Genomic DNA, 25,234 nt, shown 5'->3' on the forward strand with positions numbered 1-25,234 from the left:
GTATAGTTTTTAACAGTTCATTAAAAATGTTCCACCCAACCCCTTATGATGATTCCAGTTATCAATCACATCCTCTGTTAAGACAAAATCATGTGAGTTTTTTGTTGTACATTGAGGAATTTATAGTAAATATGTTTCCATCATAGTTAATGCATTGTCAGGTAAAAACATTGGCCACCTCAATTGAGCACACACATATATGTTTTGCACTTTTTTAGAATGTATGCATATTTCTGCAGTTCCATACAGCGGTTTTTTTTTTTTTTTATGTGATTTGGCTGTGTGCTTTTTTATGTCCCAAAATTCACATAAAATAGGTGGATGGCAACATAGTGACTGGACTGTTATGTGGCAGGAATACAGCAGGCCTACACACAAAAACACACACTGCAATCGTTTTTGTGCTAGATTTAAAGTCATTAAAGAAATACAATACAACGTTTTTTGTTGCTTTAAATTGCTTTCTTTATTTAAAAACTGGTTATTCTTTGTTCTTCAATAACATTCTTGCATACATTTAGATTGTGTGGATCATATTTCAGCAAATCAGTCACCTCTCATTGCTACATCATCTATCATCACCCCAGTAGTGGGGTATGTTGTAACAACGGAACTCATTGTGTTTGACATTAACTTACATAATTTGTAAAAGGGTTGTAGCTACATGCCCATGTGAGTTATATTTGTAGCTGACAAATGTGGCTTCCATGTATCAACTTTTGAGAGATATAGCACAAACACAACCACTGATGCTCGAACAAAATGTTACTTTCATCCCCGGTCTCCCCTAGCCTGGTCTCTCCTATGTTCTGTACAAATGAGGATTGTCCATTTTGAGTTAATTCCGACCTCCAAATACTGATCTCTGACCTTTGTTCATCGGTCTCTTCAAAAACGATAAGAAGAGTTATGTGTGCGTGGCACAAATCGAGAAGGGTTTGGCAATAGTTGTGCGTATATAAACGCCTATAGGCTTACTGCAACACTTGTGGAAGTCTCCGCCCCGCACATCTCTACAGGCCTTTTATTTCCTCCTATCAATCATTCCGCACACGTCCGTGTGTGTTCATACACACATCCGTGTGTTTAGACCTCATGGCTGCGTGGCGCGCGCTCATGCACGCACATACGCAACTGTTTGCTTATTGTATTACTTTTTTTCGTGACTGAATCATAGAGCATAGTGGGAGTTTTATTGAATAGGGGAGCAGAGGAGGGAGAGGGAGAGAGAGAAAGAGAAAGAGAGTGAGAGGAAGGGAGGGAGGGATTCGATGTGTCCATTCAGGCTGCGGAGTGTTTATTTATTTGTCCTAGAGACCCTTTTTCTTTCTTTCTTATTATTTTTCAACTGATTTTTTACAAAATGAGGTTAAAGGTTGGATTCATTCTTCGAAGTGTACTGGTCATCGGCACATTTTTGGGGCTGGTTTTGCTTTGGTCTTCCCTGACACCAAAGGCAGGCGACGATAACCCGTTCGCGGGCGTAATGGTAAAGTATCACTTTAATGGCCGTTAGTTATCTTGAGACATGAGTGTTTTCGCTGTGCTTGCTGTTAATTTCACCATGTTTTAGTATTCAGGGGGGTCGGCTAGCATGATGATTAGCATGCTAACTGCTGCGGTTGTCATGGAGATGAGCAGCGAGAACTGACCGATGAATTGAAACCGATACAGGACGTTTTTATTTATCTTGAAAAGTGTTTAAATATGTATTTCCATTCGAATTAGACTCAAAACCCAGATATGGATGTCAGCTACTAGCATAGAGAGCTAAATGTAGCTGTCAGTGTCTACATCCTCATAAGTAGCAGCAAATTCAGCGAAAACCCGGAAGGTCGTTTCTGTAACGTTAGTTAACGTTACTGGTTGCTTATTTGAGATACGCATAATTAATTTAAAAGAGCAGTTATTTAATATAAACATTTAATGTAAAATGTTTATTTTAGGTGATCAGTCTAGATGGTTTGAGGTATCAGTAACGTTACTGATTATGGACTAATGGGGTCTTCTTCGCGATCGAATAGGGGGGTCGATGTGCTTGCAGACTGAATTAAATGATCAGCTCGAGATGAATAAGTGTAACGTTACAAGGACACACATTTCTTTGCTTTCAGAAGAGATTGCACAGAAATGCAAGTGACACGTGGCACATTGACACCTCTCTGTCAACACCAGTCTGGTGTAGTTTGGCTCGTCTCTGTGGTATTAAGTTAGCCTAAATTCTCGCGGATTTATTTGCACTGCTTTTGAGCATAGGCTACATTATTTGTACAGAGTTTCTTCTTTGTTTACTCATTTCAGCTCAGGGTGTCTTTTGCATAATGGATGCTTATGTAAATGTTTACTTGAAAGTGCTTGTCTTTATGTAAACCTGTCATTTGAAATAATACTTAGGCTACGGTCATATTTTTATGACCTATGTAGTATGATTAATATGGCAAAATTATAAAGCAATTTGGTTCAGTTTCAAAAAGTAATATGAAATTATGATAGCTTGTAAATCAGTGAGATTGTGTGACAGTATAGCAATTAGCAAACTACAGTAAATGTCCAACTTGAAATATTATTACTGTAAAGGGTTAGTTCACCCAAAAATGAAAATTATCCCATAATTTATTGACCCTCAAGCCATCCTAGCTGTATGATTTTCTTCTTTCAGCCAAACACAATCGGAGTTGTATTAAAATGTCCTGGTTCTTTTAAGCTTTATAATGGGAGTAAATGGTACCAATTTTTTTGAAGCCCAAAAAACTGCATCCATCCATCCATTCATCCATCATACAAGTATTCCAGGGTGTTAATAAAGGCCATTTGAAGTGAAGCGATGTGTTTTTGTAAGAAAATATTAATATTTATTACTTTTATACGGTAGCACATTCACTAGAAAGTTGAGTTCCAGCAGAAAAGTGACCTCTGACCTGACGTATTGGCGAATGCAGAAGCACAGAGCATAGAGCAAAACAAAACACTGGTCACGAATTAGAAGTCTAAAACAAGGATTTTTAAAGAGAAATGTCGGAGGAGTTTGAGTTTGTTGCCCAGCCCTTATTTTAACAACGAGAGGCGTCTACTCTCACCTAAGCTTACGCAATGCCTAGGCTATGTCATATGCCGGAACTTGACTCTCTTGTGAACGTGCGGATGGCCGCTTTCGGTTATCCTAGTGATTACGGTTTATAAAGTTATAATTATGGATATTTTTCTCACAAAAACGCATTGCTTTGCTTCAGAAGGCTTTTATTAACCCCCTGGAGCCGTATGGACTATTTTTATTATGGATGGATGGATGCGCTTTTTTTGGCGGCTTAAAAAATGATACCACTAACATTATCTCCCATTATAAAGCTTGGATATTTTTTTAAATATAACTCCAATTGTGTTTGGGTGAAAGAAGAAAATTATATACACCTTGAGGGTGAGAAAATTATGTGATAATTTAAATTTTTGGGTGAACTAACCCTTTAACAACATAAACGTTATGGTTACGTTTACTTTATTAAAATCATTAGTCTAGGTGAGCATTTCAAGGGATTTTTACTTGCTAAAAAAGTATGAACTATCAGCTAGAGGGCAGAAAGCATGTAGATATGGCTTTATGGGTTAATATCTAACAAAAAATGTGTCTCATTTCATAGAAAGGAAGAGATGCGGATAAACTTCTGCAGCCCATCCCTGCCAATAATGACATGGCTGACCAGTTCAAGCCAGTTGTTCCTTGGCCCCACGTTGAAGGAGTTGAGGTCGATCTGGAGTCTATCCGCCAGAAAAATGGTGACAAGCCAAACCCTGAATTAAGAGCCCAGAACCAGCAGAATGTCATCCAAAAGCAATACGTCACCTTCAAGCCCCACACCAATGTTTTTAGCGAACCTGTGTTGAAGAAAGGGATTCTGGGCAACTTTGAGCCTAAAGAACCTGAGCCTCAGGGGTCCCTGGGCGGACCAGGAGAGGGGAGCAAACCTTTTGTGTTGGGACCCGAGTACAAAGATGCGGTTCAGGCCAGCATCAAGGAATTCGGCTTTAATATGGTAGCCAGCGATATGATCTCCTTGGATCGAACTGTCGACGACTTGCGGCATGAAGAGTGAGTATGAGGACGCACGTCACTCTGATTTCAGAATTTATTAGGGAGGGTGTGTGTGAGGGGAGAATGTGGGTGTGGTAGCAATCTCTTTACTTTCTTTTTTTTTGGCAATGTTTTGTATGGTTTTAAATGGTGTTTTGCCTCATTAGATATTAACCGGTTGGTCCTCTTTTGTTTCTGCATGTATTGGAGTACAGTAGCCTATATATTTATGAAATAATTTACGTTTATTTTTAATATATAGACACAGAGTGACACTATCAGACAGTCAGGTTTGACATGTTTACTTTCTGAGTTATTTTTGTGATCACACCCAGAAAAATTTAAACGTTAAGGACACACCTTTTCAAACAAGCTACGTCAGTGGCGTAGTAGCCTAAAGAAAAAAAACCCTCCTTTTGAGCCACGTCATTTTCCATTTCTCTTTTATTCTGTTCACACACACACACACACACACACACACACACACACACACACACACACACACACACACACACACAAAAAACCTACAGTAATCCTTAATTTCTCACATAAATTTCACATAATTTTTGTCAGGTAAGACCATGGAACATAGAAGTACCTTGTTGTACCATGTATTGTAAACAACATGTAGCCAATGCAAATATCAAAGTACCTTCGGATATAAACACTGTACTGTGTTGCAGTAAAATAAGGAATATAACCTATACCCTTCTCACTGAAAGGACGGTTAGTACTGGGTAGATAATGTGTTGCACTCTTATTACTAATGTTCCAGACATTAAATAGGATCGGTATTATGGCCATAATTCAGCCACCAAAATGTTGTTTAGCCACGTCACAGCTGAATGATAAGCCGCAGTCTCTCTCATTAACTCCGCTCCGAGCTGGAAAGCTGGATTATCTGCCTGAGACTGCTTTATGAGTTCATACAGCTTCAGAAATGTCCTACCTGAGGCTTTAACAACAGCTTCAGCTTCATATTTGACCACTGTAGGCCATTCAGTTTGAACACACACTCATTTTCTTTTTGACAGTATGCTATATGGTTACATTTCACACTTGGTACACGTTGTGATTGGGCAATAATGATGGTATAAAAAGCATGCAGTGTTTTCACCATCAGCGGTTTAATCATTAGTGCGTTTTACAGCGCGTTGGTCAGTGCTGTTTCTTTTGCAGACTTTTAAAGGGATAGTTCACCCAAAAAAGAAAATGCTGTCATCATTTACACTTTTACTTATGCCATTCCAAAACTTTCTTTCTTTTGTATGAAGATATTTTGAGAAATGTTTCTGTGTTTAATTGTACAATGTACAATTGTACATTGTTTGGAATGGCATGAGGGCGAGTAAATGACAGTATATTTTTGGGTGAAATTAAATTTAACTTGACCAGCTTATTATCTTAAAATTATGTTTATACATCTTGAAGATGCTTTTAACAAAAAGAAAAATGTTCATATGTTTGTCAGTATGCTTATTCCCTGTAAATTGAACGCTGGACCTTAAATGAACAGTGTTGTGCCCTTTGAGGTACCGTACATGATCCTAAATATAACCAAATTTAATCATGCTCATTCATCAGCTGTGTTGTAATGTCATTGCTACATGTTTTTACTTGATGCCAGGATGCTTTTAATACACAAATACGCATGTTCTATCTAACTCGCTTCCTTCAGGAAAAACAAATTATTTTCTAGTAGAGAAATCTGGATTGTGTCTGGATCCAAGTAAGGGCTGAAACAATGGACACCACTGTTCTTTGGTACAGGCAGGGTGCAAAGGTTTTCAACAGCTTATAAACTTGCAGTATGGCACTAGCCTAAATGTTACTGGGAAAAAGAACACAGCTGATCTTTGGTGGTATTATTAGTAACATTGGTTAGTATATAATATATATGGCCCTTTTGAACTGATCAGTTGTGAGCCCGCAGGTGTGTGACTTCTCAGTGCAGCAGAGCTCAGATATATTTTTAACCTTTCACAGACGTAATTATGATCCTATAGATTGTACCATGATTACGTTATGGCATTTGTATTGTATTTCCTTTGTGAAACTAAATTGTTGGTGAGTGTATTCGGTGATACCAACTTTTGTCTGAAGATGTCAGTGTTTACACACTTTGTTTCTTAGTAGTGATGTTTTGCTTCATTTCATAATTTAGTCTAGTCATGCCTTTCTCATAAGTCAAACACACTGCTGCATGTTAGTCAAGTAAGAATAGCTTTATCAATTTTGTAATTTTAAATCTTTGTTTGTTGGCAAATACAAGTTTTTTGAGACCATAACTTCCCTTAAAAAAAAAAAAACAATGCTTATTGGCCAATTATTATTTGCTTCATGATTCTGACAACCATTGTAGTTCTTCTAGAGAGTGATTTATTTATTTTTTGTGACTATTATTAAAACTCACACTTGACGTATAACTGTGTGTAATTTAGCCTATATTGTAGAACAAAACATGAAAGTCTCTTCAAGTGATCTTTGCAAGACCCTATCTAATGTCTATTAGAGACAGTCAAATGTAAAATAATGCCAAATGTTTTTGAAACAAAAAAGCTTATTGAATTGCACTACTTGGGAAAAACATATGCATTAGGCCTACATTAGCCATGCTTGCATTTTAATGCATTTGTTTTTTTAGCGCTTGCATTTGTATGGGCTGATTTTCAACATGGTTGAATATTTAAGCTGTGGATATTTCAATTAAAAACATTTCAAACACATTTTCATTCCTAAAAATATTATTTCCAAAATATTCATATCCATATTCACTTCCAAAATATTCAGACTGTTTAAAAATACAACCTGTAATATTCAACAGGGAATTGCTGTAACAGAAACTAACCTCTAATCCTACCCTACACCCTGACATACAGCTTTCGCTACCAAGAACTAGCCTAAAGACCTTTATCCACCTCCCTCTACCTTTCACACGGCAATGATGCAGTGGAAATTCTCACGGGAACTCATGATGAATTGGCCCTCTGAGTTGGCCTACAAATGGACGTCACTACTGAACAGCTCCATTACCTCCTAGATTCAGTGCTAAAATTAGCAAAAAAAATGTACTGATAAATAGAATCCATGTAGTTTAGAAGAACAGGTAGTATTAGCACTCAGGTGGTGACAACGTGTTTACAAGTAGTGCAACACACCTTGATCTCCAGCGAGATTGAATGCCATGGGAGTGAGTTGTTCTTCCAGTTGAGTGGCTTTACTGTGCTATGTAACACACAAGTTAGGCTTCTGCACACTTAAGAACATGAACCCTAAGAACCCTGATGCTAAGAGAGGTTAAACCACCTTAAGAAAGAAAGTATTGCTCTGGCAGTGTGTTGTTGCAGGCAGGAAACAATATTTTTTTTATGGTTTTGGGAGGAATAAATTCTATGTCCTATTTACTTAAGGCATCAAGAGTTTCCCCATCTATAGATTTTCTAACCTGCTCAAACTTTGACTTTAAAACTTCAGTTTGCACTATGTAAGAACGTGTACATAGATTAAGCCCTAGAGCAAATAACCCTCCTGGAACCTACAAACAAAGCCAAATTGTTTGTGCATGCATATCCTTCAGTTGTATAGCTCAAATATTCCCCACCATCTCTATATTTCAAATATATTAGAGGTGTCTGGAAGCTCAAACCTTCATAAAATAGCATGGAGTTTGTGCAATTTATCCTGTAGTCTAAACAGCATTTCTCCCCCAGTCCCACACACAACTTTATTATTTACTGCAAGTGAATGAAACTGGATAAAGAAACTTTAAATTCGAGCTTAGAAAGAAAATGAGGAAGTGTAACTGGTCATTGCTTTTCCCCTGTGCGGAGGAAACCGTGAGCAAAGTTGCTATTTCCTGTCTCACAAATGTCTTTCACTGGATAGAGGTGCATGGCAGTGTGTAAGAATCTACCGCTGTGTATTGACGTGCAAACCCGTGAACAGTAACACGGACCAGACACGCACATATAACATTAACGTTCACTTTCCAGTACAGAGTGTGTTTTATAGCTGTTTATATTGTCTGCAGGTGTAAATACTGGCAATATGATGACAACCTCCTCACCTCCAGCGTCATCATTGTCTTCCATAATGAGGGCTGGTCCACCCTGATGAGGACGGTGCACAGCGTCATCAAAAGAACCCCAAGAAGATACCTGGCTGAGATAGTCATGATTGATGACTTCAGTAACAAAGGTAGTGTGAGCATTCTTCATCAAATGCTCTAAATGGCAAAATAGCACTCTAAATAGCACATGTCTGTGGTTTGCATTTTTCTTTAACGGTTAACTCAGCACAGTGCTTGTGCAAAAAAACAAAAAGCATCAGGTCTGACAACTAAAGTCATATTTAGACCACAAACATGGCAAAGAAAAAGTGCACTGATGCTGGTAGTTGTTTAATTAACGATCACAAAGGAACTACTATATATATATCTTAATGACATCTCACAGTATTGTGACAGTAGCTCTCGGCTGTTTTCAGATCAATGTAAATTTAGTAACTGGAAGTAGTGTCGCTGGTTTTTATGTCCCTTGCACATTTTATTGTTGCAACAGCCAAGCAAACAGAGGCAATAATCAAACACACTTTCCTGTCCTCCTCAAATACCAATAAGTTTGAATCGTTTTATTTGATTGGTTATTGCATCCCGTTTAGTAATTTAGAAGAAACGGTTTAAAAAAAGATTCACCAATTCATTTAAGTGAAGTGTTCATTACTGTTTTCTACTTATAACTTTCTAGTTTTAGTGCATTTAGTGCAAATGAATCTGTAAATTAGATTAGAAATTAGAAAAAAATGATATCATCTGATGCTGATTCCCATTGATTAAAGGTAGGGACACACCAAACTGACCCCAAAAAACAAGCGCTGATTAAAGCCGACTGTGTCGGCTCGTGTCGCCTGCGTCGGGGAAAAATATCTGTGCTTGAACACACCAAAGACTACAGACTGTCAAGTAGCATCTGCGTTCTGCGTGTAAAGGAGATAGGCCTAACTGTTTATTTAAGCAGGTATATTTGTCATTCAAAAAGAGAAAGTGAAACTAAGACTGCAGGCATACATTACAAACCATAAACAAAGCAGCGCTTGCTTACTGTTTTGCGCACATTGCCCAATGGCCGACCGTCAGCTTGGTGTGTCCCTGGCTTGGTGTGTGCACTGCGAGTTTGGACACTCGGGAGGATTAAACACGGAGATCTTTCACTGTTGCTGCTGTAGCGTTGGATAGAAAAAGAAAGAAAATATAAAGACTAGTGTGCAAATGATTTGGTGAAATACAGAGCACAACAAACCCATTCCTTTCAACAAAAACAACCAGAAAGTGTATTTGTGTGTGTGTCAGTGTATGCGCATTGGGCACGCTGTAGGTTGCAGCCACTGGGCTGTAGTAATAGATCATAGGCTAGATCTATGGATATTACTATGTGAAGTGGTTGTGTTTGATTGTGGGTAATAGGAGACAGAGCGGGGACACTGGTCAAAATCAGGTCGACTCCCTGAACATGTTTTGAAAATGATCTGGAGGTGCTCGTAACATACTTGGCTCGGCTTGTTATTCCTCTCATACAACGCGAGCCACGATCATACGAGCATCAGCGATTTCAGTGCAATTTTTCCCGAAAGAAAATTCGCCTGCGAGCTCGTACGACAGTTTGTGCACCCTGCTTTAGTCGCGAGAAAACTGAAGTAGCAACAGATTTGTTTGTTCCTCTCATACAACGCGAGCCACGATCATACGAGCATATTGTGCTGAGTGAAATGTATTATCAAAAAAAACTAAAACAAAGTAGGGCAGGCCATGGGCTTGTTTTTATTAGTCGGTTGTTGATTGGATGGAGGTAGATTGCCTGAATATGAGCTTGCAGTTGATGGTAAGAGTAAAAGGAAACCCATTCACTTGGCAGCCATATTTGCAACACTTTTCTGCAACTATTTTGGACATCCAAGAAAGTAAGAAAGTTCTATCTACTTGAATCCTGAAATCTCAAAAACTGCTTGCCACACTCACATTTAAATAACATCCCAAATCAGCAACGATATCTGGGATGAACTGTCCCATAAATGTTGTTTTTTTGTGGTTGAATATGAGCAAACCTAAGCTCTTGTCTCAGGACACTGACTGTTTCTATTGCAACCAGAGCCTCTTAACAGCGGCCGCAGTGATGTGAAGACTTAGCCTAACCAATTGGAAGCATTACGAGGTCATGCATGTATGCGTATACGTATGTACTGGTATGCATGTAAGATCAATAACATGCATCTAGAAAATAGATAGTTAATCCGTTTAATATACCTTGATTTAAATAGAGCACTGTAGTGCACCAGTTTTTTTTTTTTTTTTTTTTTTTGCTTCCTTGTCTTCTAAATGCTCTGGGGATTTGCATGTTCCGGCTGTTTTGGGTTGTGACTGTATTTCAGCCGTTACTGTTTTTTTTTTCAGGTTTAAGGAAGTGATGAATGGCTTTAGTTTTTTGATATCTCTCTCCTCCTGAGAGTCAATTCTGCACTCAAAAGTGAAAGAGACATATCTTTGCCACAACCTGTAGGCGGTCTGCCTGAAGACTAATGCCTAGCGCTTGTTCATTAATATGGGGCAAGCAGACTGTTACTGAATGGAGATCATTACTCTTTAAGAGATCGCTCACAAGGGAACTATGAATGAATGCAGTGCTGCAGAATTAGCCGATACGAATCGATAAAGAGCGTATAGGCTCAGAATGTGTTATGCGCTTTGTAGTAAAGGTCAGTAAAACTCTGTTCATGCTGCACACAGTTTCGATTTGTTTTTCAAATGCAATCTTTAGGGCTGACTGTCTGCACTGTTATTTTGCAAGTGGTCAAATCGGATCCGCTCAGACATAATCGAAGTCTGCTATATCTACACTGGCTGCTGTAGTAATGATGTAGGTTTGAACAATATGCCAATAACCTTCTTTTACAACCGAGTAGCAAGGTATAATTAACAAGTGCAGGCAGAAAGCTGAAATGTGCTCATGTTATGTCCCCATGGAGCTCATGAGGTAATTTGGACAATATAAAAAAAGAAAGAAATAGATGACATTTTTGTGTCGGTTAGTGTAGACAAAGCCTGAAAGTGTATGTGTTTGTTCTCTGTTTAGTTCATCTTAAAGAGAGGCTGGAGGAGTATATAAAACAATGGAATGGGTTGGTCAAACTCTTTCGCAATGAGAAGAGAGAGGGTCTGATCCAGGCCAGGAGCATAGGAGCCCGCAAAGCCATTGTGGGACAGGTATGAGCCCCATTATTAACATGCTGTTTAATGGTTCTACATACATGTTCCTGTCTCACGCTGTGGTTCTGTCCTCAGGTGCTGATCTACCTGGATGCTCATTGTGAAGTTGGGATAAACTGGTACGCCCCACTGGTGGCCCCCATTTCAAAAGACAGGTATGACTTAAGCTCCAGGCTGGTTTTGTGCTCACTGAGGCTTTGAAAATACATTTATTTTTTAAATATTGTAAAATTGTTTAATATGCTTGTGTTGACTTTCTAAAAATGTTCTCCTATTCATGTTGGTTTCATATTTAAAAAAAAAACACACAAAAAACTTAAATTTAATGAATTTTAAATGGTCATGTGGTATAACCTAAAAGTAAAACGTAGCATTTATCTTGCTCCCTGAAAACATGCGAGTATAGCCAATAACGTCGACACATCGTTCCAACCCTAATTTAAGTCATTATTTTGAAAAAATTAAATAAAAATATATATATTTTTAGGCAAACACATTTTTGTGTGTAAATATCATAAATTAATAAATATCATTATTTTTTTTATTTTTTTACACCCAATCTGAACTAATCTTGCCTTGTCATATAAATGTCAGATTATTTAAACGACTTTAAAGAAGGACTGCAGTCCCCTCTATGATATAAAGTTTTTTTTTTTTTCATATTGGTTCGACCACATGACTTTTGGTTTTGTGGACAAGTTATTCAAATATTCATATTTTTATTTCTATATTTAATTCTAGTACACTACACAGGTGTGGTATTTTTTTTTATCTTTACCTAAATGTATTGTTAATACTGTGTTGTGTTAATGTTGCAGAACGGTCTGCACAGTACCGTTGATAGATTACATAGACGGCAATGATTATACCATAGAGCCACAGCAGGGCGGGGACGAGGACGGCCTGGCGCGAGGCGCCTGGGACTGGAGCCTCCTGTGGAAAAGGGTCCCTCTTAGCAGCAGGGAGAAGGCTAAGAGAAAGCATAAGACAGAGCCTTATGGGTAAACTTCCACCCTCTTATAAGCATGATCATTAAATACATTATGTCTCTCTCTCTTGTTTTGTCTCCCCCACCCCCTTGTGTGTGTGTGTCCATGTTTGCTTGCATGGACGTCCCCCTTGTCTCTCCTCCATCCTCCGTGGCCATGTTCAGAACGGTGTGCACAGTGCCTCTCATAGATTCTATTAACGGCAAGACTTATAACATCGAGCCCCAGGGTGGCGGGGACGAGGATGGCTTTGCCAGAGGAGCATGGGACTGGAGCATGCTTTGGAAACGCGTGCCACTGGGTGGCAAGGAGAAGCAGAAGAGACTAACTAGAACTGAGCCTTATCGGTAATTTAGAGCCATAATCTTGAGCTGATTAGGGCTGACCACAACACGCATAAGTGGAGAGACTTTGCCTCTCTCTCTTGTAAAGATTGGTGGTGGTCTGCTTGTCTCTGCTTCTTTAACAGTTCAGCTCGTTTGATGCTCATGCTGCGTACTAACTGCTATGAAGTGGTCATAAAACAATGAAGTGATTTTAATAAAAATGCTTCATATATTATGACTCCACTATGGCTGTTCTGGTTGAGTCGCTCACTACTAGAATTTAGAAACTAACTACTCACAGACCTTCTTTCTGCTTCTCTTTGCTTGTAGTCTCCATTCTCTCTGGTCTACCAACTAATCTCTTCTGTGGTAGTGACTTGTCATAAGTCTACAACCCAAGTGTACATATACGCGTCACCAAACAAGGGAAAGTGTCTATGCTGTTGCTGCTTGAATTTTAACTAGAGCTTCATCTTTACATTATGCTATTTTCTGTGCACTCTTCTGTAGTAAATTCTCTCTGATGTTTGATTCTATGGGCAATATAACGTAAAAAGAGACACCAGAATTTTGCAGAATTATGTAGGCGCTGAGACACAACATGGACAATTTAATTAAAAAAATGGCACATCCTGCCCGATAGTATAATGGAAACGTCTTGATTGTTTGTCAGCATCTTACTGCTTGTTTTTGGTGTCTCTTCGGTTTTGTTCACGCTGCAGGGGAAATCCTTTTTTTTCTCTCTTAAATTCCTTATATATATATATATTATATATATATATATAATTATTATTATTATTGTATTTTTTTTCCCAAAGAGTACTGTAAATTAATTTTAGTTTTTGCAGTTTGTTGTGTCTGTCACTGTTTTTAATTAATTCAGACTACAAAAAACTAAATTGATTTCAGATTTGTACTGCCTGTCTGAACAAAGCCTCGTCTCTTAATGTTGTAAAATAGTGTATTGTATGTGTGTGAAAAGTAAGAGGTGAACATTCCTTAAGTTATGAGTGTATTTGTGCATCAGGTCTCCTGCCATGGCTGGAGGACTCTTCGCAATAGAAAGAGAATTCTTCTTCGAGCTGGGCCTCTATGATCCAGGCCTTCAGATCTGGGGAGGAGAAAACTTTGAGATCTCCTACAAGGTAAACTTTTAGAAATTGGTAGTGGTCTCAATTGAAAATTATACTATATTTTTTTGTTCACACAGAAGTTTGCATAAAGGTTATTCATGTGTTTCTAAGTTTGTTTTAAAGGTAGGGTAGGTTATTTTTGGAGAGCTAGATTTGAAAGCATGAGATCCCACCCTCCCTTCAGAGCGTCTACAAAGCCACACCTCCAAAACACATGAACGCTTACAGCAAGAAGCAAATAAAAGTGTCACGAGAGACGGCGTTAAACCACCTCATGTCTCAAAGCGTATTAACATCACAATAATAAAGAACATAAAAAAAACTTAAAGCACTGACCTATATCACCTGACTGCTGCAGTTTTATTTCACCGTTGATAGTGTGACCATTGAAACGTATAAATTCGAATCAAGAACCACTCTATATACTATAACGTCAGTCACAGGTTTTGATCTCTTCCAAATTACAGTAGTTATGGCGTGAACTTAGCAGAAGCTTGTTGTTTTGGTTCAGGAGGAACTGTAAAAGGTGGCTGCTGTTTCTGTTGCGGTGCTCAGTGACTGACATCTAATTCGTAGCATGAAACGTGCTGATGTTGTGTGACGTCTGCATAAGCAGGGTGTGCAGAGGTGTGGAAATACATATATGCTAACAGGCAGACATCCTATCATTGCATTTGGACCGAATAAACAAACAGTTTTTTCCTATGTTATGGTCCTACACCATACACAGACAAGATATATACATATAAATATATTTACACCACTTAACGTAAAGATTGCTATGTAAAGAGACTTTCAACCAGCATAACAATAACAACAAAATCTGGAACAAATAACCTACCCTGCCTTTAAAATCGGCATGAAACGGAAGTTGTGATAGTATTTTCTTCCCTATTGTGATGCATTTGGGTAAGTGAAACAAAATGTTGGGTGGGACTTGATTTTGTTTAACAGGAATTGATTGGATGGTTGGATCATTGTGGTTTGCTATTACTGTGATCTCATGGGAGTGACAGGTTGCCCTCGAGCTGGTAAACACATCATCACAGAAGAGAGCAAGAGATGATGTTACAATAGGGAGGGGTTCTAAGTTATTTTGATTAAAGATAACAAACGCACTTGAATAAAAAAATACTATAAGGATGTGCACAGATAAATGATTTATAATAACTACTGCAATATTCCATAACATATTCCATATTTTGATTTAATGGTGACTGTAAAATTGTTTTGATTTTGTTTGAATGACATGGAGGTGACCAATCATAATCAGTATTCGAAACAATCATTTCCGAATAATGATCTTTGTCAAGTGTGACACTTTCTAACTCAAACTGACTGCACAAACATTTTTCTTTTGTAGCCATGCTTGTGTTCTGTCTTTTCAGCTGGCTCTACTAGCAGAATAATAAAAAAATCTACCCAAATCAATACTTAATGCCCATGTTTTTAAGTAACAAAAGTAAGGAATAATAATGTACAGTCAGAATCACAAAAAATAAACTTCTTCAGGGTGATATTTCTTCTACAGCACAGAGCAACATAGTTAGCAAACTTGAGCAGTTTGTTTGTACGTGGACACTTTCTGAATCCCTGCCATGTGTGTGTCCTGTGTAGATATGGCAATGTGGTGGGCAGCTTCTGTTCGTGCCATGTTCACGGGTGGGGCACATCTACCGTCTGCAGGGCTGGCAAGGAAACCCACCTCCTGCTCATGTAGGCTCATCCCCCACACTTAAGGTCAGTTTTACTCTTTTTATTCTATCATCAGACCTTTCTGAATCTGAAAACAAAACTGGGTCAAAGCTATACTTTACTGATGCACTTTAATCCAGTCTGTAACCTCCCTTCTCCTCATCGGCTGCATGTAGAACTATGTGCGGGTGGTGGAGGTGTGGTGGGATGAGTATAAGGACTATTTCTACGCCAGCCGGCCTGAGACTCTCACGCTGGCCTACGGGGACATCAGCAGCTTGAAAAAGTTCAGAGAGGAACATCGCTGCAAGAGCTTCAAGTGGTTCATGGAGGAGATTGCCTATGACATCCCTCAACATTACCCACTTCCTCCAAAGAATGTCGAATGGGGAGAGGTGCATATATGTAGCTATTCAAGAAATGGAGAAAATGCAGTTAATTAAAGTGATAGTGAATGTTGTGGGATTTGTCATTATTCAGCCGCTTTTTCTTTCGATAGATCCGTGGGTATGAGACCAGCTACTGCATTGACAGCATGGGCCACACCAATGGTGGCAATGTCGAGATTGGGCCTTGTCACAGAATGGGTGGAAATCAGGTATAGGGAAATGTTTAGCAGCAGTTCTTTGCTTTGACTGTTTTTTTAGAACAAGTTTTGGATCTCATTTCAATTTGGCATTTCTTCAGCTCTTCAGAATTAATGAAGCAAACCAACTCATGCAGTACGACCAGTGCCTGACAAAAGGAGGAGATGGATCTGCCGTCATCATAACACACTGCAACTTGAATGAAAACACGGAGTGGAAATATTTTAAGGTATGTAACAACAGGCATCAAGCCTCTTTTTTAATGCAGCCTGAGCCCATAATCAACAAAACCACCATTTTTACCACATGTTGATCGCATCAAAACATTTTGGAATAATTGTTTTAATTGTTTTAAGTAAGTTTAATAATGCCCTATACACACATTAAACGGTAGATGACACTTAACAATAAAGTTCAACACTAGTGTATGTAATCGCTAGCAAGAAAAAAACTTTTACATTTATTAAACATGGTTGATGTTAAAAAATCTGTAGAAATTAGCATTTCAAGTCTCTTATGTTCACCAAGGCTACATTTATTTGATGAAAAATACAGTAAAACTGTAATATTGGGAAATATTATTACAATTTAAAATAACTGTAACTCTATTAAAATGCAAATTTATTTCTGTGATGGCATAGCAGAATTTTCTGCATTATTACTCAAGTCTTCAGTGTCAAAAGATAATTCAAAAATCAGTATAATGTGTTGATGTTGTGCTTTTCTTGTTATCAATGTTGAAAACTGTTTTTTCAGAATTCATTGATGAATATCGTTTATTTGAAATATATATTTTTTGTAACAGTGTAAAAGTCCCTTTGGATCATTTTAATGCATAGTAAAACATACAACAATATCCCTTAGTTAACAAACATTAAAGGGGTGGTAAAGTATGATTTCACTTTTCTAACTTTAGTTAGTGTGTAATGTTGCGTTAAAACAACATCTGCAAAGTTACAACGCTCAAAGTTCAAAGCAAAGGAAGATATTTGCTTTTAAAGAGAAGGACTACAACAAACGGCTGGTAGGGACTACACGACATTCCTCCCGGGTTAGTGACATCAGCAAGTCTAAAATGTACATAAACCCCGCCCCCGGAAACACGCAGTCCATGTTGAGAAGAGGAAAAGTTGTTGTATAAGAGTACTTTTGTGAGTCAGCTCAAACTTTAGCATCCATCTTTTCACATGCAATAGAAAGTCACTCTGTGTGCATCTCACAACAGGTCCTATACGAGCGATTTATAGATTACCATGACAGAATATCATAATTGAAGATAGTTAACTCCACATCAGCAACATTAATTCATCAACTAACCTTTCAGAGACGCCATGTTGCTTCTACATGTTGTCACTTCTTCTTGAGTCTCTCCATCTTTGTCTGACTCCGTTTTAACATTAAAGGCAGAACAGTTTCTGTCATTTTAGTGTGTCTGAGCTCTTGAAACCCCGCCCTCTGCAGCAGCTCATTTGCATTTAAAGGGCCAGGCACAAAACGGTGTGTTTTTGCAAACCCTCAGAAAGTGACAACTTTAACATGTGTATAAAAATATTTGTGGGGTATTTTGTGCTAAAACTTCACACACACACTCTGGGGACATCAGAGATTTATTTTACATCTTGTGAAAAGGGCATTTTACCACCCCTTTAACAATTATTAATATTTTATACATGAATACATTAATAATGCTGTAAAAATAGTTGTTTAGTTCATGATACCTAATGTATTAACTTTATTGTAAAGTGTTAGCAAGCTTGTTTCTGTTACTTTCTGTATCGGATTCTTCAGTGAACTTTTCCAACGCTTCTGATTTCTCGTAGGATCTGCATCGATTCACACACATACCTACAGGGAAATGTTTGGATCGCTCTGATGTATTGCACAAGGTTTATATAACTGACTGTGACAACAGTAAGAGCTCGCAGAAGTGGGAGATGAACAACATTGTGGCAGTTTAAGAGCTGGTTTTACTGACTCAAATGTGCTTCAAGGAAAACCACTGACTACAAAAACATGTTTTACCAGTATACATGGGACTAATGAAGTTTTAGTCATCGCCACAATTACTGAACTCTGATCATACTCTGATTTTTTTTCTCCATTGAAGACAATGTTTACATCGGTTCATCCCCAGTGTCCATTGCATGGGTTTTTCTTTGGAATCTGTGTGGATTGGAGGGGTCTACCTAACAGAATGTTTTTATCTTTTGTAGAATGTGCACAATGTGTGCTGAGATCTAATACCACTTCTGTTGCTGCTCCATTATAAAGTAAAGGTTGTCCATCAAGTACTGGGATGCATATATTTTTTTAACACTGGAACTTTGTTGTTTGAGATGTCAACCTGCCACTTTTTTCGTCTTTGGCACATCGGCATTTTTTGCCACATTCTATGGGTAAAGAATGGGAGTGGAAAGACAAGGGAAATGAGGACAAGGGGTTAACAATGAAAAAAAAAGTGATAGATTTATTTTTGTCTACTGCATAAATGTTTGGTTGGTTGAGGGAACATTTGTTTACTTGTTTGTGAAAATCATTGATTGATTATACTATTCATGGCCAAAAATCACAGGCAAGAGGAGCAAAGTTATGTTTTAAGGGCGGGAATGATTGCAATGTGCACATTTTTGTTTGTTTTGTACAATGTAAATATGATTATTTCTAAATTAACATTTTGAGATATGGTGGGGTTCCGAATGAAGGTGTAAATATCTAACTTATAATGGCTGTTTTCTCAAGAAAATAAATGGAACATTTTTACCAGTCTGTTGCTGTATAAAGTTTTGTTTTTAGCAGGTTATAAGCACTGATATTTCAACCATTTAGATGATCAAGGGAATTAAGTTGGCAATATTTGTTGGTTTCCACGTTATGTATATATATATATATATATATATATATATATATATATATAAACAGCTGAATAAATCACATCTTTTCTGTATCAAAAAAAACGAGTTACATTTTTACCTAATACAAAATTGAACCATGAAAAGTTTCTGTAGTAGTAAAAAAAAACAGCACGTGGTTTCTGTATTTAGATATATTACAAATGTTGTTAACAGTTTGCAAATCTAAAATTTAAAACATTCAACTCGGAGTTTGAATTTCAAGCACCTTTTTTGCAGTGTTCTTGGAAAGTGCCTGTTAATGTGGAAGTGAACCCAATATTCTGTTCATATGCGGAATAGGTTGTTCAAGGAAGTAGACTGAGCTTTTGGATGCAGATAAGCAGATGTCAAATGTGTATACATCTGTCACTGCATAGAACAATACACCCAACCTAGCCTATGTGTTGGACCACGTCACATGACCAAACAGAAGGACATCTCAGCCCAAACATTAATCATTAATGCACTTAACCATAACTCTGGTTACAGATGAAGTTACATGTGCATTTATGCCTCAGCATTTTTCAGATCAAGTTACTCACAGGTGAGATGAGCATTTCCTTCAGGGGAGTTGACCTGATAACTAACAATTAAGTCCAAGTAGAAACAAACCTCAATTGAAAGGGATATTCACCCCAAAATGTAAATTGTCATTACGTGCTCATCATGTTGATCCAAATCTGTATGAGTTTCTTCTAATATGATATTTTGAAGAATGTGGTCATTGATTGTAGCAATTGACTTCTAGTAATTTCTTCTTACAATGGGGTCACCAACATTCTTCAAAATATATTTAGTGTTCAACAGAAGAAACTCATGCAGGCTTGGAACATGAGGGTGGGTAAATGAAAATGTAATTATTTGGGTGAACTATCCCTTTGTCAGTCACAATTACACACCATAGTTATGGTCTCACATTTGCATCACGGCCAATCCACAAGAAACTAACCCAACATTTTTGAATTGTCTGCTTAATGTAAAATAGTGGCAATAGTTTGTAAAACAGCCAAAGCAGAACAGTTTTAATTTAAACAAAATACTGTAATACAATTTGCTTAGGCAATGACTCTAATTTGTATACCTCAGCCCAATTATATTAAATCAATACCTTGTTGCTATGAATAAATATGATCTGACAATATGCAATATGAACAAATTCTGCAAAAATCTTTAATAAGTCAAATAAAGTCAAAATTGCACACAGTGGAAAGGGAAACTGGTCATAATATACAAAAATTTAATAAACAAAAAAAAGATTTCAGTCTACACAACTTTTAAAGCTCATTTTAAAAATTGAGACTACACAAATTGTTCCTCATTTGTCTTAAAATGGCAGTAGAAATAATATGAAACAGGGAAAGAAAACAAGCAACCACAGCTATCAAGACAAAAAGCAGTGCTTAAAAAAAAAGCTGTTACATTTACAAAACAGCACATGACCTCAATATGTATTCAATTATACACATTTCTGTACATGTCTTGAAAATTTTAAATTCATTCACATTGTTTTGCAAACAACTCAGCTCAAGGTTTCCTGATAGTTTAATCGTCATCATCATCATCCTCCTCGTCCTCTTCTTCCTCCTCATCCTCCTCTTCGTCGTCGTCATCATCATCAGCTTCCACCTTTTTTCCTGCTGGCCGGCCAGGTCCACCCTTCTTGCCACCCTCTGCTTTTGCTCCTTTGGCACGATATGCAGCAACGTCCTGGTACACAAATACTTGTTAACACGAGCAAAATGCCATAAAAAGTACCTGAATTGGGCCAACCTTTACCTTTTCGTACTTCTCCTTGAACTTCATGGCCTTCTGCTCATATGGAGACTTTTCCTTTGGTGAAAGCTTGGACCACATTTCCCCAAGTTTCTTTGCAATGTCACCAATAGAGATGCCAGGGTGGTCACCCTTCACCTTCGGGCGATGGTCAGCGCAGAAGACAAAGAAAGCCGATCTGATAATAGAAGAAAAATTAGACTCAAAATAAATATTAAAATACAAATCTCAGGGGTCCATTTGTGCACTACTTACGGTGGTCTCTTAGGAGCATTTGGGTCTTTCTTTTGCCTTTTCCCTCCTTTTGCACCTTTAGGAGGCACATAAGTTTTCATCTCCCGTTCATAGCGGACCTTGTCGGTTTTGGCCATTTCTTCAAATTTGCCCTTCTCCTTAGAGGACATGGTCTGAAAAACATGAGACTATGATTAGATTGTGCCAGGCAGGCGCAGTGTGTGTCTTTATCCTCCCGCCCTACATTTGCTTCAGTCACTTGAGTAACAGATGCATCGTGTAATTCTGCCCCACCCCCCTCCCTAACAACAACCACCACCCCCCGGAAAAACATTGAAGCAGCCCTTCTGTTCAGCTCACCTTCCATCTTTCAGAACACTTCTTGGAGAACTCGGAAAAGTTCACCGAGGTCCCTGGATTTTTCTTTTTATGTTCCTCCCGGCAGGTTTGCACAAAGAAGGCGTAAGAGGACGTCTTTCCCCTGGGCTTAGTAGGATCCTTACCCATGGCTGTAATGTGCTAAAAGTGATAAAGAGACAAAAACCTCTTTAAAAAAACACACAAAAAACATCAGAAACAGCAGCATGTATTGTTTAGTCAAAACGTATGTTGTGTTGTTGCTTTGTGCACTAGTAAAGCGACTGAGAAATGATCGCGTACTAAACGCTAACGTAGTTAACGTTAATCCGATCAAGTTCCTGCTTCGTTTCCACCAGATCACTCAACTAGAACAATAAGCGTACCTCCATTTTGATTTCCCGCCTAAACTGCAGGAAATATGCACTATAATATATAAAGGCTATTAGTTTCAGACTCTAGTCGTTGAAAGGAAGTAAATAAACCAAGAAAGTTTGCACGGCACACAACTTTAGAGCACTTTTAGCCGCTTCGGTCTCTCGGGCGCTGCGCTCCATTACGACCTCAAACTCAAGCCAGCCATGGCTGCTTACGCTCTTAACTTCACAAGATCACTAAGCTGGTAAAATCCTTTAAATCTACTTGCTCACGTAACCAAAAGCTACAGCTTAGATGATAACCCAATATTTTTCTTTTAAATAAACAACACTTTTCTTGGTTTCTACAGTAGTAGCTGTAAAAAAACATATTATAAGTCTCATACGAAAATTCTAACGCGACCGTGTAAAATAATCTTTCTTGGACATATTCGATAAAGGCTCAGTTTAAATTAAAAGAGTTATCTGGTACATTAAAACATGCAGCTTACCTCTAATCAGCCTCGAACTGCTCAACACGTACTCTGGTTGTAAACTGTTTTGTCGCTGTGTGCTGCAAGGCGCACAAACTTGATTAAATGCCCATAGACTCCACCCTCAGAGCTCTCGTCTGATTGGTTGGGACACGTTCGAATTTGAATCAGCAACGTTCTAGACGCGGTATTGAATTCGTATTGGCTGTCTATGACCGCAGTCAAGTTTCTTCGTGAAAATTAGATCCAGATGACGACGCTACTGATCTCGTCAGCTATTGGTTGAACTGGGGATTTAAAATAATGAGCGGTAAGTCTTTGAATCAAGGAAATGCGCCCCAGTTTCGTTCTTCTATCCAAATGACTTTATGTAACAAATATTAATACGTTGCACATTCTGAGTGAAATTGTTTGAGTGAGGATCACTATGCCAAACAGAATCAGGCTTCGAAGGCTTTGGGTTTTAAAGTTGTAATTGGCACAAACAACGTCGCGCCATATGGACAAAAGCTGACGTCTTAGTTGATGCGGGTTTAAAGAAGGCACGCCTTGGGTCACTGCTCGCACACCTCCTAGGTTAAAACGCTATTGGCTATTTTTCATCTTTTTGTCTGTTAAATGATGATAGATGATTTAGTTTTCTTTTTAAGTATATGTTTTATTGTGTTACTATAATTTTTTCCATTTAAATCTAAAAGAAATGAAAAATAATAATAATTTATTTTAAAATAAATGTGTCAAGATAAGTATTGCAGCAGCGTAATCTACACATTTGGTGACGTGATTATTGCGTTCGCAAACACATGATCACGTGATACTTTAACCTTTTGTTTTTGTGGGGGAAAGGGCGTTCGTTTGTTGTTAGTGCCATTGAATGTTATAAAGTAATACAACAAGACAACGCATTGCATAGTTCACTTAAAATGTTATAGTAACAAGCAATTTTCTTCTATTTCTTGATATATTTTAAGAGACATTTTGTAAGAATATCTGCTAGAATCACTATTGTAGCATTAATAACAGGCCTAGACAAATTATAAATTGCTGTTGTATTATACAAGTTATGCTATGAAATTGTGCCAGTGCTAATGTCATTTAACACACACACACACACATATATATATATATATATATATATATATATATATATATATATATATATATATATATAACACATACACAAAACACAAATTCGAATCAAAAATCTAATCTGAAGTGTTTGTCTGGGCAGTTCAAGCCAGTTCCATGAAATATGTGCCATTAAGATTCATTGTGGAAAACACTCTCAGCTGTTCAGACAACTGAAAGGCCAAGGGGGGATGGACAACTGGAACTCTGCTGAAATGTATATGAAGAACAAGAGCAGTTTGGTGGTATTTAAAGAAGGGAAACTTTTGTAAGAAAATAAATGGTGTATTTATACGAACTTTAAAAAGATCACTAAAATCTGATATATTTATAATCATTTAAATTTTGCACAAAATTACCTATTTCAGACTTAACTGTGATGGATAACTAAATGGGCGCATTAGCATGACACTGTTACCACCTGCATTAGAAACAAACAGCACCTCACATTCAAATCTATCTACATTTTGCCATTGGATTGCAATAGGTTAGGACAATAGAGGTGTAAAACAGTTGTAGAGAATTAGCCAAATGGCTGTCTAAGTACCCTATAAGCACAGTTGTCTGAGCACAAAAGGGATGATCGGGGATAACTCGAGTCTGAAATGTGGTCAAATAAGAGACTGAATAAGATACCAGCTAGGCATGAAATTGCACTTTTCAGTTTTGACGTTTTAACAAGTGGAGAAAAAATATGATTTGTGGATTAAGTATCCCAAATGTGATTTAGAAACAAGCACAACAACTGAAACTAGTTTTTGTTGGTCTTTGTTGTTCAGTGTCCCTCTGTTGTCAGACATACCTTTTCTTTGGACTCAAAAACGTGTCATCCTTTAGATTTATGCAATTAATAGGTAGGCCTGTAGAAAAATGGACAGGAGAAACACTCTTTTGTAACATGGCCTTCAGTTCAGATTTCTGCATGAAACACATCCTGTTCATCAGTGGTGTGGTGCTATAAGAGTGTTAAGCTGGCAAGAATAGACATGCTAATACAAACCAAAACCATCATCTTATCGCAAATGTGAAGAGTGATAGAATTGGTTTAGGATTACTGTACAGCGCCTCATTGCAGGTTTTTTTTTTAAATGTACATATTGTATTGTCAGCATAACAATTTAGGGAAAAGTAATTGAGAAATTAACATGAATTGCAGGATTTCTTAGTGTTTGGTATGCCTCCCTTTTGCTTTTTAATGACAGCAAAAAATTAACTCTGCAAGCAAAACCTGATGATAGTATGATTTGTGTTCCTAAGAGCATATAGTGCTCCAAAGGATGCAAGGAATTCTGACATTTTGTTTTAAAAGAGTTAACATGGTCAGTGTCACATGACCCATATAGCAATAATGTTGTTGTTTATTTATTTAGCATAGTATACCTCTAATTGGCCTGCCCTAAACTTATAAACATAGGTTGAGGTAAGATGACCATAGATGACACACAATCTCATCTCAGCACTTTTGATTAATGACTACACTATTTTAGTCATTTCATCTAAATGTCAACGTTGTCGAGATTTACCCTTGGTTTCACAGACTTAAGCCTAGTCCTAGACTACAATGCATGCATTGTTTTTTTTTCTAAGGCACATTTAAAAAACTACATAAATGTCCTAAATGAACTAAGGCCTAATCCTGGCTTAATGTGAAACCAGGCCTCGGTTTGAGGCTAATTGACTTAATTTTGTGATTCTGGAAAAAATAGTGATCTCTGACATTATTGAATATCACATTTTTTGTGTGTCTATTTGTTAATAAGGGATTTTTGGATGTTTTCACACGTGAACTTCTGCAGAAGGCCTCAAGTGTCATGTTGTTTGTGTTGTTATTTTTTAGTTATTTTTTAGGTCTTTTAATTATTGTAATTAATGGGGTTATTATTCAGTATTTAATTATGTATTACATTTCAGATATCTTTGTTTCATTAAAGCCTATAGGTTAGTTGA

At 37.6% G+C, this 25,234-nt stretch overlaps 2 protein-coding genes across 4 annotated transcripts; one reads left to right on the plus strand and one right to left on the minus strand.

Annotated features, from left to right (window-relative positions):
- The first annotated feature begins 929 nt into the window (after nucleotides 1–929).
- On the plus strand, nucleotides 930–18,820 carry galnt7 (UDP-N-acetyl-alpha-D-galactosamine: polypeptide N-acetylgalactosaminyltransferase 7). Of its 3 annotated transcripts, XM_079615801.1 has the most exons (13): nucleotides 1,044–1,489; nucleotides 3,636–4,084; nucleotides 8,097–8,263; nucleotides 11,191–11,321; nucleotides 11,400–11,479; nucleotides 12,143–12,325; nucleotides 12,478–12,660; nucleotides 13,667–13,784; nucleotides 15,390–15,512; nucleotides 15,644–15,862; nucleotides 15,967–16,065; nucleotides 16,155–16,283; nucleotides 17,875–18,820. In XM_079615801.1, the coding sequence occupies exons 1-13, from the start codon at nucleotides 1,364–1,366 to the stop codon at nucleotides 18,010–18,012; spliced, it is 2,145 nt and encodes a 714-aa protein (XP_079471927.1). In that variant the 5' UTR covers nucleotides 1,044–1,363; the 3' UTR covers nucleotides 18,013–18,820. The 3 variants fall into 3 exon arrangements, with proteins under 3 accessions (XP_079471926.1, XP_079471925.1, XP_079471927.1); XM_079615800.1 differs by lacking the exon at nucleotides 12,478–12,660 and having other exon boundaries at nucleotides 930–1,489; XM_079615799.1 differs by lacking the exon at nucleotides 12,143–12,325 and having other exon boundaries at nucleotides 989–1,489.
- A 1,268-nt stretch (nucleotides 18,821–20,088) lies between these two features.
- hmgb2a (high mobility group box 2a) lies at nucleotides 20,089–22,733 on the minus strand. Its single transcript, XM_079615802.1, has 5 exons — nucleotides 22,178–22,733; nucleotides 21,313–21,471; nucleotides 20,974–21,125; nucleotides 20,722–20,896; nucleotides 20,089–20,652 (listed from the first exon to the last, which is right to left on the minus strand). Exons 2-5 carry the CDS (start codon nucleotides 21,457–21,459, stop codon nucleotides 20,488–20,490), a joined length of 639 nt encoding a protein of 212 aa, XP_079471928.1. The 5' UTR covers nucleotides 21,460–21,471; nucleotides 22,178–22,733; the 3' UTR covers nucleotides 20,089–20,487.
- Nucleotides 22,734–25,234: the final 2,501 nt, after the last annotated feature.

Source organism: Phoxinus phoxinus (assembly GCF_949152265.1).
Source record: "Phoxinus phoxinus genome assembly, chromosome: 6".
Taxonomy (NCBI): Eukaryota; Metazoa; Chordata; class Actinopteri; order Cypriniformes; family Leuciscidae; genus Phoxinus; species Phoxinus phoxinus.

Coding starts and splice junctions, on each gene's coding strand:
- galnt7 (XM_079615801.1), top strand. CDS start 1,364: ATGAGGTTAAAGGTTGGATTCATTCTTCGAAGTGTACTGGTCATCGGC. Junction 4,085..8,096: donor GACGACTTGCGGCATGAAGA/GTGAGTATGAGG, acceptor TATTGTCTGCAG/GTGTAAATACTGGCAATATG. Junction 11,480..12,142: donor GCCCCCATTTCAAAAGACAG/GTATGACTTAAG, acceptor TTAATGTTGCAG/AACGGTCTGCACAGTACCGT.
- hmgb2a (XM_079615802.1), bottom strand. CDS start 21,459: ATGGGTAAGGATCCTACTAAGCCCAGGGGAAAGACGTCCTCTTACGCC. Junction 21,126..21,312: donor AGTGTTCTGAAAGATGGAAG/GTGAGCTGAACA, acceptor CATGTTTTTCAG/ACCATGTCCTCTAAGGAGAA. Junction 20,653..20,721: donor TCAAGGAGAAGTACGAAAAG/GTAAAGGTTGGC, acceptor TTTGTGTACCAG/GACGTTGCTGCATATCGTGC.